General features: G+C 39.9%; 2 protein-coding genes across 4 annotated transcripts in view; one reads left to right on the top strand and one right to left on the bottom strand.

Annotated features, from left to right (window-relative positions):
- LOC138171013 (NTF2-related export protein 2-like) overlaps positions 1-22,843 on the top strand; it is a 296,615-nt gene that overhangs the window by 91,289 nt on the left and 182,483 nt on the right. The gene's annotated exons all lie outside the window — the stretch shown is intronic.
- RNF128 (ring finger protein 128) overlaps positions 5,738-22,843 on the bottom strand; it is a 126,908-nt gene continuing 109,802 nt past the window's right edge. Inside the window, exons 3-7 of one of the 3 annotated variants that reach the window (XM_069100468.1) lie at positions 22,015-22,086; positions 19,299-19,381; positions 16,328-16,424; positions 15,650-15,830; positions 5,738-7,158 (exon numbers count right to left, since the gene is read on the bottom strand). In XM_069100468.1, the coding sequence (XP_068956569.1) occupies positions 7,040-7,158; positions 15,650-15,830; positions 16,328-16,424; positions 19,299-19,381; positions 22,015-22,086 (552 nt within the window). In that variant the 3' untranslated portion in view covers positions 5,738-7,039. Of the gene's footprint in view, positions 7,159-15,645; positions 15,831-16,327; positions 16,425-19,298; positions 19,382-22,014; positions 22,087-22,843 lie in introns of all 3 variants that reach the window. The other 2 variants (XM_069100469.1, XM_069100470.1) reach the window with 2 other exon arrangements.

Genomic DNA, 22,843 nt, shown 5'->3' on the forward strand with positions numbered 1-22,843 from the left:
CTCAACTCCTGCCCTTATACTTGGCTACTTTAATATACTTCAAACTCCCTACCCTCCCAGTTCCTCAACCTTCTTAAGTCCCATGACCTTTTACTCTATCTCAGCCACATGTAGGGATGGTCACACACTAGATCTTGCAGTTGCCCACAGATCTTTTTTAAAAGTTTATTTGTATTTGTATTATTAATTTGTAGTTCAAAATTAAAAAGCTTTTAAAAAACAATCTGTCTCTTCCACTATTCCCCTTCCCCAATTGAGCAAACAAAAAACAAGTAACCCACAAAACAAATCCCTCACTACACAGCTGCACAGCTGCGTAGCCTAGAAAATAAATTCCCACCTCAATAGTGTCCAAAAATGTAACTCTCCTTTTTCATTTTAAATTTGTCACCTCTTTGGCAGGAAGTCAGTGGTATGTTTCACCTTTATCCTTTTGGACTCATGGTTTATCATTATAATGATCAAAGTTCTAAAGTCTTCCAGGTTGTTTATCTCTATAAATTGTATAGATTGTAAAAATTTGTCTCCTACCACTACTATGTCTGTATCCCAAAAAGATCAAAGGAAAAGGACCTATATGTACAAAAAATATTTATAGCAGTTTTTTTTGTGTGACAAAGAAATGGAAATTGAAGGGGTGTCCATCAATTGGGGAATGACTGAACAAGTTGTGGTAAATGATTGTGATAGAATACTATTATGCTGTTAAGAAATGATGAAGAGGATGTTTTTTTAAAAATGGGGGGGAAGCAAACTATAAAGTGGAGGAGTGGGGGAACCACCACCCAAGAAGAAAGCGATTTTAGCATTAAACAAAAGGAATGTTTTTATCCTGCAAAAAAGTTGGGAAGACTTAAGTGAACTGATGCAATGTGAAGTGAATAGAACCAGGAGAACATTGTGTACAGTAACAGTAATATTGTAATGATGATCAATTGTAGAAGATCAATACAATGATCCAAGACAATTCCAAAGGACTCATGATGAAAAACATTATCCACCTCCAGAGAGAGAACTGATGAATTCTGAGTGCATATTGAAGCTTATTGCTTTTCACTTTTTCTTTGCAACATGGATAATATATACATATGTTTTGCATGACTTCACATGTATATTGGGTATCATATTGCTTGCCTCCTCAAAGACTGGGGGAGGAGCTGGAGAGAAGGAGAGAATTTGAACCTCAATATTTTAAATAAAAGCATGTAAAAATACAATTTAAAAAATGAGATTAAGTAAATGTTCTCCCGGTTCTGTTGAGTTTACTCTGGATTAGTTTATACGTATCTCTCCAATTTCCTCTGAAATGATCCATTTCATCATTTCTTAGGGCACAAAAAGCTCATCACACTGGTCTCCAGCCTTGGAGGGAAGGGGAATAACACCATTCCTTCTGCTCTCAGCACTGGCTCACTCATCTGATCTACCTAAGACCCTGAGAGAACATTATCCTGAGACCAAACTCCCATGGACATTGAAAACCTATCTTAGGGGCAGCTAGGTGGCATAGTGAATAGAACACTGACCCTAGAGTCAGGAGGACCTGAGTTCAAATACAGCCTCAGACACTTAATACTTACTAGCCATGTGACCTTGGGCAAGTCATTTAACCCCAATTGCCCTGTCTTCCCCCATCGAAAAAAAAAAAAAGGAAAACCCATCTTAATTCATTCCTCAGTGATTAAGAAATTTTTCTCTGGTCATGCCCTTCCCCCACTGCAGTGATTCTGAACCCTAGCTGTCATCATTAAAACTTGTTCTCCACCCCCCACTGCCCCATCCCTTCTGCCCATTCTCCTCAGCCCAACCTCTCCATGTCCCACTCTAAGGCTACCTACCCCTTCCACTGTGATCTCTGAAAGGTTTGCCCTTTAGGTGACAAACTTGCTTTCATCTTAAAACTTTTCCTTTCCCACCCTTTCCATCTTCTGGCTTTCACTGAGACCTGGCTGCCTCCTGATCACACAGCCTCCCTGGTCTCCCTTTCAAGAATTTTTACTCATTCCCCCTGCTCCCTGGTCAAAGTGGAGGAATTGGAACAGTCTTTACTCCCCAGTGCCACTTCCAGACTCACCCTCTACCTCCATCACTCAGTAACCTCTTCTCCCTTGAGGATCACTCAACCACCTGATCTGTTAGCCATTGTCTACAACCCTCCAGGACACTGACCTTTTTTCCTTAATGAGTTCAGTATCTGGCTCACAGTCTTTCTCTTCTTCCCAACTCCTGCTCTTCTATTAGGGGACTTTGATGTATATATTGATACTCCCTCAAACACCCTAACCTCCCAGTTCCTCAACTTACCTCCCACCTTACCTCAGCTATACAGAGATGGTCATACCCTTGATCTTGCCACCACCCACAAGTGTTCATTTCCATATTCATGAATTCTGAAATTCCCATATGTAATGGTAATGGGAATTTGAAGATCTTCCCTGCCCCTTAATAGGCTTAGGTGATTTTGAGGACCTTCCCTCATTTGAAAATATACTCTGCCCCCTAAAAGGCTTAATGTGGTCACATGGAGCCCGTGGTGGGAGGCTTGTTTTTCAGGAATGCCCACACCTTGTTACTTTGTAATTGGGCAGTGGGTCATGAGGGTTGTAATGTTCTCTGACCCTGGAGAAGGCTATATATACCCTGAGGTGAGGTTTTGCTTTGGGGCTCACTCATGGGAAGAATTGTATGATTTGGCCAGATGAGATTCTGGGCAGCTGTTGAGCCCCAGGCTTTGAAAACCCAGAAGTTGGTGCTTCTTTCTCTGGTAACTAACACTGTATGTATGCAATGGTCTGACAGTTAGAAGCCCTGTCTGTTCTGTTTCTGTCTGTATTTTTTGTCTGCTTGTAATTTCTGTTTGTATTTTCTCTGAAGTTCAGGGTGCTGACTTTTTCCCCTGAACTAGGTAAATGATATATGTTTGATTAAAGTAAGATGGTTAACCCCTTTTTGAGTTGCTTTCCTTTACAAAAGCAAATCAAAGAACCTATGCTAACAGCCATCCTGGGTATGCTAGGGTGCTTGCTGCTATACCTTATCTGATCATAATTTATTGGCTTTCTATCTCTCCCTGTTCCTTCCAATCCTAAACCCTGTTCTTGGTCCATACCATGATTTCTAATCTCTCCACCCCTCAGTCCTCTCCCAGGCCACCACCCCTGCACTCGCCCCCTTCTCCATCTTGACCCCTTGGTGAACCAGTTCAACTCTACACTGTCCTCTTGAATCCCTTGCCCCTTATTGTACTGTTAATCTTACCCTTCCAAGTCTCAAACTTGGAACATTCCTACTATCTGTTGCCTTTGCTCCTACAGATGAGCTGCTGAATGAAGCTGGAAAAAATCATGAAGCTTAAAAAAATATCCTTAAATTTCTTCCTGAAATGAAGGTCTATATTTTTATACCAATAATTTTTTCAGTGTTATTGTGTGACTATCAGGCATTAAATACTGTAGTCTTCAAATAATTGAAAGTAAAAATTGCCCAAAGGGCAATGGACAGGTTCATGATGAGTATGAGTAGGCTGTAACTTATTATAAACAAGGAATTATGAAGATATTGAAGAAATGTGAATGATAAATAAAACGGGCCTGTCATGTGGTGAACCCAAGGAATAGGCCACTGTGCAGTCTGTGTACACCATTGCTACCCTCACAATGTCAAGAGAAAATGAGGAAGGTTCCCGGCATGTTGGGTGGACTCCCTGTGGCAGACTTATGGGAGGACATGGACAGAGGCACTCAGGATAGGCAGGCAGGGATGGGTTGGGATCTGTATCACTAGGGAAAAATATCTACATTGATGAGGCAGTAGCTAGATGTACCAGCAGACAGAGCCCTTGACCCAAATTCTAGTCCTGCCTAAGATGCTATTCAACCTTGGACAAATCATTTTGTTGTGGTGGAACCATTTCAAAGAATTCCAAGTCAGATCACCTCTAATCCAAGTATAGGCATTTATTGAGATTGACACCTCTCATGAAGTAGGCTAAATTCCAAGAAGAACCAGCCACTTGAGAGAAAGCAAGATGGATTTTTATAGGGTAAAGATGCAATTACATAACAGAAATTTACATAGAATAGAGGAATATCATTAATATTACAAAGGCAGGAGGAGTTTGTTAAGGGATTAGGTAATGGAGGAGAGGTCCCCTCTGTGGTTGAGTGGTTAAACATTGTGGTCATGCTGCCCTCTAATTGGCCAGCTATTGTGGTCCTGTCTGGTCAAGATAGGTATTGTGGTCCTGTCTTGGGCTAGATGGATGGTGTGATTGTGACTGAATACAAGAACACACCTGTTTCTGTGGGAATGGGTCTGAGGGCAGTGACCAGGTAGAGGTAGTAGCTGGGTTCCCATCATATGGACACACCTGCTGTTTCTGTGAGAACTAAGAGTTCAGGGACACACCTGTTATTATAGTGAGCAGTGAGGCATATATGAAGAAGTTAGGACATTGGGGGGGTGGGCTAGGTAGGTACAGTGGGCCTGCTGTTCAGTGGAGCCTATAATGAATTTAGGATATTGGGGCTGAGGGCAGCTTTATCAGGATTCCATTAATTTCACTTCTATGGACCTCAGTTTCCTCATCTGTAAAATGAGAGGATTGGATTAGATAGCCTCTAAACTCCCTTCCAGCTGTAAACCTATGATCCAAGATCCCACCATGGTCCTATGGGGGGGACAGTTCCATTGTTGAGGAACCCCGTGAAATCATGTTCTCATTCAAATATTGAAGTGTTAATGATCACAATGTTGATAATATCTGTGGTTATGCCCTATTTTAAGCAAACTAGATGGGTGAAATTGCAGCTTTATAGGAAAAAGCCAAACATGGTATTATTAATAAGTTTCCATAGTCAATTTAAACCTGTTCCACTGTTTCAAAAATGATTTACATATGAACGCATTCACTGAGTTTATTTGTACTTGTGTAGTCAATTGTCCAAGGGGTTTCTGGCATATAATCACACAGCTCAACAGAAACAGCTGGAAGGGTAATAAAATCACTATTGTCTCAAGTTTATCAATAATAATGGGGAGGGCTTACCTCAACTTCCCTAAGTTCTTCTGAGCTATATTCTAAAAAATATCAATTCACGATGGAGGCAATGTCAGATGGGAGTGTGTTCTCATCCTTAACCCACCTCCAATCTATCTGATTCTTTGTTCTCTCCAACAGTCTAAGTGCTAGCAGTCCTTGGGGACCCTTATGTTTCTGATCTTGGGGTGGGATGCTCTCCTGAGAAGTCCAAGATTTTCTCAGGGAATGTGGTCTCCTAAGGTGCAAATCCCCTAAACAAAAGCCATTATGAGGTTCTTGTCTCTTACCACAAACATATACCTAGGGGGTGCTAGGTCTGGAGTCAGATAACCTGGGTTTGAATCCCTGTTCTACCACTTACTATCTGTGTGACTTTGGGTAAGTCATTCCCCCTCTGTGGGCCTCAGTTTCCTCCTCTCTAAAAGGAAGGGGATGGTTTCTGAAGTCCCAGTTCCAAAGCCATGATCCCTTGTATGACCTTGGGCAAGTCCCTTTCCATCCCTGGGCCTTAGTTTCCTCCGCTGTTGGACTAGATGGCTTCTGAGGTCTCTTCCACATCTAGATCTATGATTACATTTTAAATATCTCCAAGGATTTCAATAGAGATCTAAGCCAGGCAACCATGTATCTTGGCTGTTGGATAGGAAGATCTGAGCTTTATTACAGGATTACTCCTTTCAATGAAGGCACAAACACTTAATATGCTATGACTTTTATTTTCTTATTTACATTAGTTTCCAAGAAAGTCAATATAAATCATGAGTGTATTTACAGTACTTCAATCACAATATCAAGTTAGAATGTGATGATTTCATTCATATCAAATACATCAAACAAAACACGTTAGTTGGTGAAATTCTGCAAGCTAGGGTTAAAAACCAAGCAAAACATTCTAAAGTAAAAGTTAAGCCACAGAGAATAAAAATAAAGTGCATTTAAAGTCTCACTAGTTAGCTTTGGTGGATGAAGCAAACTTTATATTAAGGCACCTGGCATCCTCTCCATTCTCTCTCAAACTCCAAGAAAATCTATCTAACAAGCTTATAGCTACATTAAAGAATTTCGGTTTCAATCTCACAATTTCAACTCAATTTGAATGTCACCACCTCCAAGAACACAAGCCATTCTGTAGACTCATTCTTGCAGACTAAAATTAATATACCAGCTGGACCATCATATTCTCCTACACTCATATTTAAAATTTTGCGCCAATTTATGTAGTGTGCTTTTTAAAAATCTCATAAGTCAAGTTTGGGATGGGTACACAGTCTGTGAATTGAATGCTCATGGAATTGGAGTTGATTTTTTTCCTAAGGGGTCTTTTCTTTTAGTAGAATTTTGACTAGAAAATATGCCAGATTCTTCCAGATTCTGTTGGTGAATTCATCTGTGTCTGACAACAGATATTTCACTCAGGAATTTCTGTTTAACCTGCTTGTGTGAACCAGAAATTACTAAATGGGGACTGAATTTTAATGTTAATCAATTTATGTGGCTATGAATTTAATGTGGGTAAAGTATGTGTTTCATTAAACAGTTATATATCTAATGCTTGCATTGATTTTAAGATCAGATCAATAGACCCATTTGGAGAAAAACTGATGTCTTTATAGTCTCCAACAGATTTTTTTTCTTTAACGCAAGGAAGGGGCTACCGTAAGCTATGTAATTTTGGCTGCTCCATATTTAAACGGCAACTTTTTCCTAAGAAATTGTCGCTAATGCAAAAACAATCCTTTGAAAAGCTCTCCTGAACACTGGAAGTCTCCATCACAAACTGTTGAGAGGAATCTTACCTATGAAGTGTTAACATGAGCTGGTGGAAAATGAGATAGTTTAATAGGATAAATATGATGAGCCATTTAAGCGTGATCTATTAAATAATCTTAACATCTCCAGTATCCCTGCTATGTTAAACCAGGTCATTAATAGCAAAATGGACTCTGGTTGGCAATTCTATCTTTAACCAAAGGGTCGAGCTTTCCACTGGTACACATTTCAGGACTTAATTGGATGAATGGGAGTCTCATCTGCTTCGAATGCGGGGTTGTCAAGCTGGGGAAGGACATCCACTGCCACAGAACTTGCGTCGTGGTTGACTAGACGCAGATGATCAGCTTTGAAAAGAAATGGAAAGTTTAGAACCATGTCATAGTTAGATGCAGCCAAGAACTACCCCAAAGGTTAAATATTTCCTTTTCCCAAATTCAACTCAAATGTCGAGCAAAGCATTGCGCATAGAACCAAAAAAGGAAGCAGGCCATGCCCTCAAAGACCTTACGAGGTACCTGGAGATCCATCTGACACTCAGAGGCAAGTCAATAGAAGGTCATTTGAGGAGAGTTCCTTAATGACTGGGGGGTGGGAGGTGGTAGGGATCTGGGAGGGCCTCATGGAGAAGGAGGCACCTGAGGTGAGCCTTGAAGGATGCTAAAAGGTCTGAGAAGGGAGTGGATTCAGGCCTGAGATAAAGCTTGTGGGAGAGCCCAGAAATAGGAGTGGCATAACATTTGAGGAACAGCTAGTAGTTTGGGGGGCATTTAAAGCACTTCCTAACCTGGCCCCTTCCTACACTTTCCTCCCCTCCATGGACCCCAAGATCAAGCTACTTCAGCTACTTGCTGCTCCTCACACATGAAATTCCATCTCCCACCTCTGAGCATTTGCACTGATCATCCCCCACGACAGGAATGCTCTCCCTCCTCAGTCTTTGCCTCCTAACTCCCCTCGGCTTCCTTTCAAACTCAGCTCAAATTCCACCTTCTACAGGAGGCCGTTCCTGGTCCCCCCAGCTTCTAGAGACTTCCCTCGGAGAATACCTTCTATTTCCACTGTATGTGCATCATTTGCATCTTCTCTACCCTATTAGAACGCGAGATCCTTGAGGGTGGAGACCATGTTTTTGTCTCTCTTTGTATCCCAAGCACTTAGCACAGTGCCTGGCACAATGTAAGTACTTAATAAATGCTTGTTAATTGACTGGAGACTGCACCAAAGTGAATAATGATTAAGAAGAAATAAGACTGGAAAGATAGGCAGGAATCAGACTTGGGGATGGCTTTAGATGCCAGGCCCAGTGGTTTGAATTTTATCCCAGAGATTGCCTCTGGGCAGTCCTACGCCACTCTCTATCAAGATTTTTTGTCTTGATCTAAGCTCAAACAGAAGATGCACTTCTAAGAAACTTTACCTGATTAATCCTACCTTACTCTGATCATTCCCTTACTCACCGAATCCCAATCTTAAGAGGTGGCAGTTTAAGGGGGAGCTCAAAGCCTTTGCCAGCCTGAGTGGCAGTAACTACATCTGAAGGGTTAGGAGGGTGTCGAGGCAGGTGGAAGAGACCAAGATCTTGCCCCTTGGGCTTAGGTTTGTCTCTTGGGTGCTTTTTCCTTCTGACTCATCTACATATTCAAATGGATCTTGGATCACATCATTTAGGAGTTCACTCCAGGGATGCAGATCACAACCCATCCATGCCTGCCCATCCTGAGAGACTCGGTCCATGTTCTCCCAAAAGTTCTCCACAGGGAGATCCACCCAATGTGCCGGAGGCCTTCCTCGCTTTCTCCTCACATCGTGAGGGTACCATGAAACATCTACATGGGAGACAATAAATAGATGAAAACAAATAAATGCTTGTTGATTGATGGGGGAGGGGGCTTGGAGTTAGAAAGCTGGGCAGCTAGGAACCCAGAGCTATATGTTAATTATTAAGTTAATAGCCCTTATGTGGATAAAGAGAAGGGATAGAGCCTAGCCTTCAGAGATGAAAATGAGGAAATGTATAAAATGCTGAGCAGGAGCTATACCAAAGCCCCAGCATGGGAAAGTTCAATCTGAAGAGAGACTTAAGCCTGAGTGTAATAGCTACTTAGATAGAAGTGTCTCATCCTTTGTTCTAAAGAGCTGGGTACCAGGGCCTGAGATCCCAAAAAGAAAAAAAAAATATAAGAAAGGTTTGGGTTTGTTTTTTTTTCCTTCCTCAGTACTTTTGGTCATCCAAGGCCTAGCTGGGACCTCTAAAAGAGGATTATATAGATATATTTTTATATTATATATTACATATGTATATATATATTCATATTATATACATATATAGCCTCTGGCTTTGAATTAAGAGAGCACAGCAAAAAGAACTCTATAGTGAAAAATTTCAACTGAAGCTAGAAGCCAAAAAGCAGAACAGCCACATGCTGGTGGAATCCAGGCAGAAAAGGCTATTCACTAGAGGCTACATATCCAGCAGAGACCAGGAAGAAGCAGGCCCAGCGGAAGCCCCTGGAAGATATTGCCAGCCCTGAAGCAGCAGAGGTCTGCGTTACCCTTCTGCCAGTGGTGAGCCCCTCCACCAATGTGCTACTCTTCCCACTGATGGTGTATATATTTGTGGGAGGTGTGATAGTGCTCTATTTCTTACTATGGCATTTCATGATTGCGCTGAACTAGTTGTATCCTCTGGCAGACTATTAGAGGTAAACATATTGGTGGGGGCTCATGGAGATGAAGAACCTTGATTCTGGGGTAGCTGTTTCCTGGAAACCTGCACTGAGAGTAAGATGATGTCCCAGGTACAATACAAGGAAACTCAGAGGTCATCTAGTCTGACTTGTACTTAAAAAAAGAATCCTGCTTACAAAAGTACAGAAGAAAGAACACCAGATTTGAAGAAGACCTGAATTCAAATTCTGACTCTCCAATTTATTTATTTATTTCTATTTACTTATTAGGACAAGTGAATTCCTCTCCCTGGGCTTCAGTTTCCTCCTCTGTTAAATGAGGATGTTGGAGTAGCTGTCCTCTAGGACACCTTCTAGCTCTAGATGTAGGATCCTATGGAACTTGGGACTTCCCCATTCCACTTTTGGGCAGCTCTAAATTGTTAGCAAATGTTTCTTACATTTAGCCTAAATTTGTGTCTCTGCAACTCTCACCCAAATACTTGAAGCCAGCCATCATTCCTCTCATCCTCTCCCCTCCCTGCAACATAGGTCTCCTCTTTTCCAGGATAAATACCCCTAGTTCCTCCAACTGATCCATATGGCATCAACTTGAGGCCCTTCACCATCCTTGTTTTCCCATCTAGACACTCCACTTTCTCAATGACCTTCTCAAAATGTTATGGCTTGAACTAAACCCAATGCTCTAGATGTGTTCTGATCAGGTCATAGGACAGTGGGACTATTAATTACCTCCCCTCATCCTGAATCAGGTCCCTCTTCCTGCATTCTATGATTACATTTGGCCTGTTGATTCAGACCATTAAACCCCCAGATCTTTCTCAGAGGAATGGCTATATAGCCATGCTTTCCTCAACCTCGGCTCAATCAATCAACAAACATTTATTAAGGGTCTACTATGTGCTAGACACTGTGTTAAGCGCTGGAGATACACATTAAAAAAATGAAACAATCCCTGCTCCTTTTGGAGTTTCCATTCTAGAAGGGTAAACAACACACACATACATACACATATGTAAGAATAAACAGAATGAATATATGAAAAAAAATACATGGGATTTAGAGAAGGGTGAGTCACAGAAGTTGGGAAGGATCAGGAAAAGCTTCAGGTAGAGAGTGGTGTATGACTTGAAAGCCTAGGAGGATTCTACAAGGCAGCAGTGAGGAGGTTGTGTATTCCAAGCATGGCTAATGGTCATCGCAAAGGCATGGACATGGGAGACAATGTCTGAAGTGAGGAACAGAGAGAAGGCTAATTTGGCTAGATCGGAGAGGGCAGGAAGGCAGAAAAGTGGATTAAGGCAAAGGGCTTTTTATAAAACAAAATGGACAACTTAAGTGTTTTATGTCCCTGGCAACTGAGATTGCCATGGGAATTCACAGGGTAAGGGTGTGACCTAGTCAGATTTGTGCTTAAGAAACATCATTTTGCTAGCTGCATACTGTGCTCCTAAAATTGTTTTGTCCTTTAAATCCAAGTTAAAGAAATTTTATTTTATTCAATTTCCTGCCAAGATCTTTTTGGATTCTGACTTGGATCTAACCTTTTATCTAAGTCACTGATAAAAAAACAAAACAAAACAAAATGCTGAAGAGCTCAGGGTTGAGCCCACATCCCTGGGGCACGCCATTCAAGAACTCAACTCCAAGTCCACACCACATCAGTGATGACTACTCTTTTGGATCTAGCTACCCAACCAGTTCTAAATTCCCATCTCTATCTTGTGGAAGCATACACCACTAAGGCTTCAGGTGAGTTATAAAATATTTTTTAAAAATAGGATGATAGTGCCCTGGGTCTCTGGACTCACCTCAAAGACCCAATTAGTCTTCCTTAAATATAAGACTTCCTCAATTTCTGGGGAGGATCATAATTCCCTGAAGCTAATCTTGTTTGTCTTGTGGCCCCTCTAAGACTGGGAATGTCTTCTGGTTTATTCCAACTAAGAGAGGTATCATTTTGTACACCTTTGACCAGATTGGAGGGGAAATAATTAGAGGGAGTGGTTAAAATAATTGGTCAGAGGACCAAAACCCTAGAATAAACTATGTACTTATGTTATGGTATAATTTTGTATTTTCATTCATGACTACTCTAAATGGTAAGTGGCCACTGCTTGGATCAGAGGGAATTCCAACTACAAGGGGAAATTTGCCAAACAGGGACCTCTCTACAAGCAGACAGATATATATATATATATATATATATATATATATATACATACACACACACATACACATACATATACTGTCTCTGACAGACATTGGCTAAAGTATAGAGTATAGAACTTTTCTTCTACACTTTTTCCAGTGTGTTCATGGAACATAATGAGAAAGTTTGCTAAAATCTAGGTAAAGTAAGTTGATAGCAGGGGTTCCTAAATTAATGAATTCCTGGCTTTTAAAAAACTATATTTTGAGGGGCAGCTAGGTGGGGCAGTGAATAGAGCATCGGCCCTGGAGTCAGGAGGACCTGGGTTCAAATGCGACCTCAGACACTTAACACTTACTAGTTGTGCGACCTTAGGCAAGTCACTTAACTCCAATTGCCCTGCCTTCCCTCTCCAAAAAAGACCAAAAAAACCCCCCAACTATATTTTGATGACTATTTCAGTATAATTGGTTTTCTTTGCAAACCTTTGTATTTTATTCTATGGATTTTAAAATTTGATTCTAAAAAACGGGTCCATAGGTTTACTAGGCTGTTAAAGGGGTCTAGGACCCAAAAAAGTTAAGAAACCCCTGGTCCATAGCATTCCACTGACTTTCCAGTCTTATAGTAACCCTGTTAAAAAGGAAATATGGTTAGTTTTGCAAGACCTGTTCTGGATGAAGCCATCTTGGCTCTCAGTGACCACCATTTCCTTTTCTAGACATTCAAAATCCATTCCTTAAACAACATGTTCTAGAATTTTGTCAGTAACCAAAGTCAACCTCCCTGGACTCTTACCTTTCTTCTGGAGATTGAGGCATTTGTTTTCCAGTCCTATGGTACCTGTTTGGCTCTCCATGCTCTTTCAAAGATCACTGAACCCAGGACCTCAGACGACAGATCACATCAACCAGTTCTTTCAGTACTCTGGAATGTGCTGGATTCATACCCCTGCCACCCATGTGTCCTTGGACATGTCACTACATATCTCTTGGCTTCAGTGTCCTCATCTCTAAATTGAGGGAGTTGGCTTAAATCATGGCTTTGTAAACTTTTTCCACTGTGACTGCTTCAACGCTTCTTAAATTGTGGGTCACGACTGCTCAGGTCATGACCCACAGTTTAAGAAGTGCTGGCCTAGATGATCTCTAAGGTCCCTTCCAAGTTCAAATCAATAATCTGGTGTCATTTATTTGGGTCTTGTGACTCTAACTTATCAGGTGTCAATTGGGTATTCTATCACTATCTCGTTTTTAACTCGGTATGCACCATCTTGTTCTGTCACTTCCAGTCTTTGTGTTCTTGGCAGAAAAAAATAGAAGTAAAATCAGATTTGGGCAGTTTTGGTTTCTCTCTGCCATCATTCTGCCATTATCTCCCCGCTTAGCAGTGATCCTAACCCAGGATTGTTGATTCTACCCCTTTTTTTCTGAGGACTTTAAAGTCTCCTCATTGTCCTCTTAACATTTCTTCCCAGTCGAGCTCATTCTGAACTTGACTACTTGTGACACAGTTCTTACAGGCACCAGGCTTTAACATTCATCTTCTGTATGTGCCCTTACTTCCATATGCTGTCTACGGCCTTCTCAAACTCCAAATTTAGCTAAGGAGTTCCCTGTGCATTCAGATAGGTCTCATTAGACAGTTTCCTCTAGAACTAACTCCTTGTTGGAGCCACTTCTTTCTATTTTCAGAATTGCATTCTTGAGAGTGACCCATTGCTCCTGGGCTGCCTGGAAAAGTTGAAAGCCATAGGATCCTATCTAGCTCTCCTTGAAATCTACTGTTTGATCATTTATTGAGGGCAGAGCCAAGATGGTAGAGTAAAAGCAGTATATCTGCTGTCCCCCAAAGAGGGCACATCACACTATGCCTTGCTTCCTTCTTCTTTTCTATATCTCCTCTCAGTAGTCATGCCTATGATTTATATATCACCACACACTTTTTTTGTTTTTGTTATTCTCTTATTTTGTGAATGCTTTTCCACCTAGACTGTAACCTCCCAAAGTCAGGTGCTGTGCCATTTTTTTTTTGTATTCTCTCAAGAGGCCAAGTACTATGGCTCACAACAGGGCAAATACTTGTTGAATGACCATCCAAGAGACCAAGAGGATATGGAAACCAAATTTTACAAACTGAATGACCATGACAGGCATAGTTTATGTACAAGGCACCCAACCCGGAGATTCAGAACTACAGGTCATAGCAATTGTTTACATCAGATCTGCACCAAACATTCACCCCCCTCCCCAATCCTCTCCTATCTATATGTATCTCCTGAATGAAAATCTGGTCTTCGCTATAGGACACAGTCAAAATTAAATAACAGTGATGAAGGTAGTGGTGTCAAAGCAATTCATTACCACAAGCTGTAAATAAATCTCAGTTAGAGTTTCAGTAAGAGGCAGCATGGCATAATAGAGAGAGATCCAACCTCAGAGCCCAGGGAACATGGGTTCAAGTGACTCTGGACAAGTCATTTAAGGACTCAGTGCCCTGGAAACTCTCTAAGACTGTAAATTGCAGGAAGGGGGCCAACCTGCATTGGTAAAAGGAGTTACCTCATCATACATTCATACGCCAATGAAATCACATCCCAGACAGTCCCACCCTGTCCCAGAGTTTCAGGGAAAAAGTATTTTTAAGAATATATTGATTAAATAGTATTTTGAGCTTATAAAATATCAATCAATGGAATTGCCCAGCCTTTCCCATTTTTGTTTCCCTGTGTCCTCACTTTTATGCCTTCCATGCCCCCAAGTTGGGAAGTCAAACAATCCTTGGGGGTATGCAATTTACTTTGGTGGGCAGAAGCCACTTGTTTTTATTAGAATTCTCCAGAACAATCAGCAAAGCTTTCCTAGGGCTGGGACAGAGTTGGATGAAGTAGAAGTGCTCTCTGTCCCATGGCAGTATTTCCAATGAGGTCTTCCAAGAAAACATCAATAGAGTCAAACCCAATTTCTACATGGCACTCAGAAGAAACCACCAATAGGTCATAGGGGCACTAAAGATTTATATCAAGGGAAAGCTGATGACTTGACGACTTTTGTTGTCTATTAGTTATTCTGTCTCAGAATTCCAAGATACAACCAGGTTCACTGGAATAATTCCAGGCTTTCAGTAAAGGCCTACACCATGCATTGTTGTGTTGCAGAGGTTGGCCTGGCCTCTTGAAGGCTCTGCCAACAGAGCCCAAGCTCCAGTAGGTTTTCCCGGGCTTTTAGTACAGACCTTGGGAAGGGCCATGTTGTTTGAGGCCCAGCACATTAGAACATGCCATCCTGCCTCCCTATTAGGGCATAAGCTCTTGAGAACTGTTATATACATTGGAATTACATCCCCAGCACCTAGTACAGAGCCTGGCACATAACAGATACTTCATAAATGTTTGTAAATTACCATTGAAGTTTCTCTTGCATGCAGTTAATGACCTGTAAACCAACATTTAAACACAAAGGAGGACAGGTCTTCTTATATACAGGAACCTCATAATAATTCCTTTGGCATTTCACTTGAGAGTCAAAAGCCCAGGGTTTGAGACTGCCACCGAGGAACTGTCGGACCTAGAGCAAGTCACTTAGCTTCCCTGGACCTCTACTGGCTCATCTCAAAAAAGGAGATAATAATCCTTGTCTCTCCAGCTTTGTTATGAAGGTCCAAATGAGGGAGAGAGTGCTATGAAAGCCTAGTTTATCACCATGGAAATAAGCCTAAGCTTTTGCTGTGATGTTGGAAATACTGATCTTTCAATTGTCTTCAATTAATTTAATATATTTCTATATTGGGGTGTGTGTGTGTGTGTGTGTGTGTGTGTGTGTGTGTGTGTGTAGAGGTGGGTAGGAGTGGGTGTTTTACATTAGGCTCACTCTCTAATAAAAAAAAAATTATGGCATGTGCCCATAAAGCAGGGGTTAGTGGGCCGCGTATGCAGTAAAGAGTGAGTCGCTCTGGGGGCTCTCTGATGCTTGAGAAGGAACCCGAATTAATACTTGCTCTGGGACTGAGCACGCTCCTCCAGGGGTGGCTCGTCTGCACCTTGGACCGAAGCATACCCGGAAGAGGCTGTCTCGCTGTGGCTATCCTCCTCACGAGGGGAATAAGATTCTGGTGATCCATTGATGTTAGGGTTAGATCCAGCGGTTTGGAACGACACAGTTCCCGCTTCAACATCAGCCTTCAGAGAGCATGCAAACATTGAAAAAGAAAATTCAGACTTCATGTAGCTGTGTACAAATGATCATCATTATCTTTTCTTTATTCTTCAAATGATATACTTCTAAACACACTCTAATCAGCCAGAAAATTGGGTCTGCAGAAGGTACGGTAAATTAGCCAGGCCGGCTAGTGAGAGAGAAATAGTTGGAACCTTGTCTCAGATCTTTTTGAAAGCTGGGTCTCTACCATATGTGGCTGCCACCACCCTCTCAGGTCACCAGGAAAATGCTACACATTATGAGAGAACCACATGTTCCCTTAAGGAGAGGGGAGAACAAGTCAGCAGGGATCTTTTTCTTCATGCTTTCAAGATTTTTACATTTGCTCAAAGATAAATAGTCTGAGTCTAATACCCAAGACAGGTGAAGAATAAAGATAGTGTTTTCTTTGCAGCCTAAGTACACTTATTGCAAAAACCTTCACTTCCTTGGCATGCAAAATGTAAGATTTATTTACCTCAACCCCCAAAGCTTTGAGGATATCGCATTTGCACATGGGGCAAGTCCGGTGTTCCAAGAGCCAAGGGTCAATACAGGTCTTGTGGAAAAGATGGCTACATGATAAAAAGAAATATTTCATCATTCAACTGTCATTTGCCCAAACTCCAAAGCACTTTGCCTCAATCTATCACTAAAAATCCAAAGTAGCTTTCATTATCATTTTCTTTGGTGTGTGCTCCCTGCCTGCCATTTTCTCCTTTTATTAATTAATTAATTGTTTTTTTGCTTTTTGGAGGGCAATTGGGGTTAAGTGACTTGCCCAAAGTCACGCGGCTAGTAATTGTGTCAAGTATCTGAGGCCGAATTTGAAATCAGGTCCTCCTGACTCCAAAGCCAGTGCTCTATTCACTGTGCCACCTAGCCACCCCCATTTTCTCCTTTTATAAAGCATTCTCTAAATGCAATAATGCAATCTGTCATTGCATTATTATCTACAGAGGAGTCCAAGTAAACTTGGGAAATTTTCTCTGAATTCTGCATACAAAAAATCTCTATCCTGTAGCTTCAAAAGAAGCTGTTCACTCACAACTAAGCAAAAAAGGCTACTTTGTATGAGGCAACTAGGCCCAACATTCCCTAGTTGTAAAGTACAGCATTACCAGACCTCTAGGATAATGAAATTCTTAAGCACCTATGTTTTTTGGCAACTGGACACAGTTGAAGATGGATGGAACGTGATTATAAAAGCAAGCTAAAATAAACTGTCCTCAAAGTTGTCAAGAAATGTAAATCAGGGTCTTCCTTGATAATGAAAAGTCAGTGCAGTGTATATTATGTGAATAATAAAAACTAACATTTATAGAAGTGATTAGGTGGGGGGTGGCTAGGCGGCAGTGAATAGAGCACCAGCTCTGGAGTTAGGAGGACCTGAGTTCAAATCGGGCCTCAGACACTTAACATTTACTAGCTGTGTGACCTTGGGCAAGTCACTTAACCCCAACTGCCCTACATTCCCCCTTCCAAAAAGCAAAAAAAAAGGAAGTGATTAGATGGTACCATAGTGGACAGAGTACTAGGTCTTGAGTAGAAAGATTTCAGTCCAAATCCTGCCTCTGACACTTACTGGTTGCGTGAGCCTGATCAAGTCACTTTCACCTGTCTACTTAAGTTTTCTCATCTGTAAAATGGGGATAGTAATAGCATCTATCTCACAGGGCTGTCGTGAGGATCAAATAAGAGAACACTTGTAAAGTGCTTAGCAAATCTTAGAATGCTATATAAATGCTATTATTCTTATACTGACTTTTGTGCTTAGAATTTTTTATCTGTATGTTAGTATATTTTCCCAGGTAGGAATTAGGCTAAATCAAGGGTTCTTAACTTGGAGTCTGTGAACTTTAAAAAAAAACCCTATATTTTGTGATCCAAGACAATTCCAAAAAACTCGTGATGTAAAATGTTGTCCATACCCAGAGAAAGAACTAAGGAGTATGAATGCAAAATGAAACATGCTATTTTTGTTTTGTTTTTGTTTTTTGGAGGGGAGGTAGGGCAATTGGGGTTAAATGACTTGCCCAAAGTCACACAGCTAGTTTTTTGTGTTAAGTGTCTGAGGCTGGATTTGAACTCGGGTCCTCCTGACTCTAAGGCTGGTGCTCTATTCACTGTGCCACCTAGCCCCCCTGAAACATACTATTTTCACTTTTTTTGCTTTTTTTTGTAGTTTTCCCCTTTTGTTCTGTTTCTTCTTTCACAACATGACTAATGTAGAACTATGCTGAACATGATTGAACATGTAAAATCTATATTAGATTGCTTGCTGTCTGTAGGAGGGAGAAAATTCAATTTTTTTTCCAAATTTAAGACACCAAATTTTTGAGTTCCAAAACTCAAAATCTTATAAAAAATGAATGTTGAAAACCATCTTTACATGTAATTGGAAAAATAAAATACTATTTACAAATATGTATATACATATGTATGTATACACACATACATAAAATAATATTTCAATATATTTAGTTTGCTTTTAAATTTAAAGTTATCATTTTGATAAGGGACCCATGGGCTTTCCTTAGGTTGCCAAAGGGTCCAGGATTCAAAAAAGGTTAAGAACCCCTGGGTTAAAGGAATATTTAAAAAATGACAGAATTGTAAATGGAGGAGAGACTGATTTCCACTTTTGTCAAACACAGTAGTCTTAGGTGAATGAAACAACATAAAAGTGATAAGATGAATATAATAGTATTAAATAACTTAAAATATTTACATTTAAAGAATAATAGAGAAACACAATGTTTTTAATCTTTTTATTTCTTGGAAACCTTGATAAAATAGCTTTCCCCCCAATTCCAACTATCCTTTTTTTTATCCATTTGTTGTGTTTTATTTTAAAAACATCTTTTATTGATGCCCTTTTTCTTTATATCACAGACATTTGGGTGGGTGAGTAAATACCAAACACCTTCCTCCAGGCTGAACCCTGCCTTGTAACAAAGTAACACAAATAAGCCCTACCACACTTGCTATATATTCACCATTCTGCCTTAGTCCCCTGTCTCTCTGCCATAAGGCAGTGAACTTCTGATTCTCCGCGAAGCTTTTACTGACCTTTTGATTCTTTGGAGTTCAGCTTTGCTTTAGTGATCTTTTCATGTACATTACTGTAGTCATTGTGTATATTGTTATAATTCTGCTTAGTTCACTATGCATTGGCTCACCCAACCTCATCTCATGAATTGGAATTTCTCATATTTGCCCATTCTTACTGCATAAAAATATTCCATTCCATTCTTATACTATGAGTTTGCTTGGTTTTTCCCTAGTAATTCTCCAACCGATGGGCACTCACTTTGATTCTAATTTTTGTTAACTAGAGTGCTGTTCTGGTGGTGTGTACATATAAGTACCTTCCCCTCCCTCCCCTCTTTGAGTATATGTACAGTCCAAGAATCATTATCCAGGATACAAAAGAAAATCAAACTTACTTGCATGTTAATATGCGCACAATGTCATTTGGTCTAAATATTTCAATGCACACGGCACAGCTGTCTCCATCAGGTCCAGTTTCCTAGAAGAATTGTATAGATACTCATTATCCTTTAAAGAAAAATTTCTTGGGGTGGCTAGGTGGCACAATGCATAGAGCACTGGCCCTGGAGTCAGGAGAACCTGAGTTCAAATCTGGCCTCAGACACTTAACACTTACTAGCCTTGTGACCTTGGGCAAGTCACTTAACCCCAATTGCCCTGCCTTCCCCCTTCCAAAAAGCAAAAATTAAAAAAAAAGAAAAAAAAAGAAAAAATTTCTTTTAAAAATCATCACTATCATTTCCTAAATCCGCTCCTCCCCCAAAACCCAAACAAACAAAAAAAATGAAACAGTGGCCATGTATGTCCTTGGAGTCTCCCCCTTCTCCAATCAGAAAGGAGAAGGCTGTTTCATCATCGGTCCTTGGGGTCAACATGGGTCAGTGATAACATCCATCTGAATTCTGATGTCTCTGTTGTTTTTCTCTCTATTATTATGGTTACTGTGTCCATTGTTCTCTGGGGTTTGCTTACTTTACTTTGCATTGATTCAAACAAACCTTCCCAAGTTTCTTTGAATTCTTCATATTTGTCATTTCTTACAACACAAATGCCAGTTTGTTAATTCATTCCCCAAATGATGAATACCCACTTTGTTTTGTGTTTGTTTATATATATGTATATGTATGTATATAATGGGGCCTTTCCCTCTGGTTTTGCTTGTTTTTTTTGAAGGCAATTGGGGTTAAGTGACTTGGCCAGAGTCACATAGCAAGTATGTGTCTGAGGCCAGATTTGAACTCAGGTCCTCCTGACTACAGGGCTACTGCTCTGTTCACTGTGCTTCCTAACTGTACCTTTCCCTCTATTTTTGAACTCCTTTGGGTGTAGGACCCAGTAGTATATGAACAATTTAGTCACTTCTTTATCACAGTTCCAAATTATTTTCTATTGTTTTTCTTATCACTAGTGATTTGTAGCACTTTTTTATATGGTGGCTGGTAGTTTGTATTTCTTCTGCTATAAACTGTTTATCTCCTTTAAAGACTATTGGGGAATTGATGGTAGCCTTATATATTTGCATCAATTTCCTATATATCTTCATAGTGGATTTTTATCAGAGGTTTGATGCAAAGATGTTTACTCAATAGATGGAATGATTTTGGTTTTGCACCAGCTTTTTTGGGTATGGAATACAAATTGTCTATTTTTTTTATGATGACCTATATATCCCTTGCTTGGCTAATAATTTCTCCTTAACCATAGTTTTGAAAGTTATATTTTAATATTTTTATGATGTGACCTTTGATGCTTAGGTCACACATCTAGTTAGAATGTTTTGAGGTATATGATGTGAGATGCTGACTGGACCTCGTTTTTGGATAAACTGCTCTCCAGATTTCCTGGGAGTCCTTTCCCAATTAAATATATTTACTTATATTCTTTGGTTTACTGGACATTGGATTACTGTGCTTGACAGCTTCTGCATCTTGTTTGTCTATCCCATCCACTGCTCTGCATTTGGATTTTTTAATCAGTCGGGTAGTGCCAAACCCTCTTCATTCCTACTTTTCCCCATTTTTCTTCCTTAAAAATTTGGACCTTTTATTTCTTCAAATAAATTTTCATTATGTTCTCAAGTTTTCTGATATTTATTACTAGATTACTAAAAATCCATCAAATTATATGGTAAAATCAGACTATAACCTGTATAGCAGATGCAACTTCTTCTGGGAATGGGAAACACAATAGAAGAAAGTATCACCAAGGGACTACCCAATTTACAAGTTCCAACTAGACCAGTAAATTTTCTTCTTTTTTCCTTTTCCTTTTTCACTTTTAATCTCAGTTCTAAATTCTTTCCCTCCTTCCACCCCTTCCCACACCTATTGAGAAGGCAAGAAAAACGATACCCATTATACATACAGACCAGTAAATTTTCAAAAGACATGACCATTTGGCCAACCAACAAGGTAACAACTACAGCAACATTTGGCACTGATTTTAAAACTTCCCTTGGTTGTTTAGTATTAGTTGTAATACACAAAATATCCTTTTATAGAAATTCTACCCAAATTTCTAATGGGGACCTTTTTTTGTTAATTAGTACTAGCTTATGACTAGCTTTTCTATCTCCTAAAAAAGTTGTCATCCAAGTTTGACGACTTAGACATCAAGGAGATCAAGGAAATCCTTTTGTTTTGTAGTTCATAGATGTGATTTCATGGGTGGAGGGAACTCTTGAAATAGAAATTCCCTCTACCAATAAAGACCCATGACTCAGAGAGCAGCCATAAGCACTGAGAGGTTAAGTGATTTTCCCATGGTCATACAATTAGTACATACAAAAGGCAGGCCTCAAACCTAGGTTTTCCTAACTTAAGGCTAGCTGCCTTCTATCTAGTACTTTAGGTGGCCTCTCAGAAAACACTATGGACAATGTCTAGCATGCTTTGGTAGAAAATGTAACTGGTAAGGGGCAGCTAGGTGGCACCCTAGTGGATAGAGCACTGGCCCTAGAGTCAGGAGGACCTGAGTTCAAATTTGACCTCAGATACTTACTAGCTGTGTGACCCTGGGCAAGTGACTTAACCCAGAAAAAAATATAACTTGTTTCAGCATCTCAATGTTGGTGTTTTAAACAACAATAGCAATTCAAAACATTCTAAGTACCTTGTCTCCAAGTTTCAGAGCCCGCAGCTGAAGCTTCCCAATAGCTCTTTTAGCATCGGCTTTCAGTTGTCTCTGTCATAAAACATATTAAATGAAAATGAAGAAAACTATTTTTTTCTACAGAAATGAGATATAAAAGGAATGACAAATATCGGTCATCACATTAAAGAAAAGTAATTTTTTCCTTAGTTAATCATAAAAAGGTTTCATTTATATCTAGTACTTTGGGGAAGTGATACTGTTGAACCTAGTAAATTTCCAAGCTAAATAAAAGACTAAGTTTACATTTTTTACTTTTCTTTGGGGGGTGGGAAGTGAGGGAGGATTTCTTTGGTGTGGAAAGACTCCATTCACTGACACAGATAAGCAAGTCTATAGTCTAAGAGATGCATCTTGAGGGACTCAGAGGCTAAGTAACTTGCCCAGGGTTACACAGTAAGTATGTGTCATAGACTTGAATCCAGGTTTTCCTGACTCTAAGGTTGGACACTACGCCTTTGTGCATTTTACTTAAATACCAACCGTAAAATGTATTGGGCTGGGGTTGTTTTTTAACCTTCTGGATGGAAATGTTGTAGAAACATGTTCCCTTCTTTTAAAATATGGTAGCTGTTTTTTAATATTTTGCATTTGGCTAGCATATTTTAAAAGAGGGAAGCATATTTGTTTTAAAATATGGTAGCCAAAGTCAAAATGTTTAAATATGAATGTTAAGATTGTTTTTATGTGTAATTCTTCTACCATATTTTAAAAGAGGGAAGCATATTTGTTTTAAAATACAGTAGCCAAAGTAAAAATGTTTAAATATGAATGTTAAAGATTCTTTTTA

The sequence above is a fragment of the Petaurus breviceps genome, unplaced genomic scaffold, assembly GCF_028583685.1.
Source record: "Petaurus breviceps papuanus isolate PSGF00001 unplaced genomic scaffold, PetGlider_PUasm1.0 400, whole genome shotgun sequence".
NCBI lineage: Eukaryota > Metazoa > Chordata > Mammalia > Diprotodontia > Petauridae > Petaurus > Petaurus breviceps.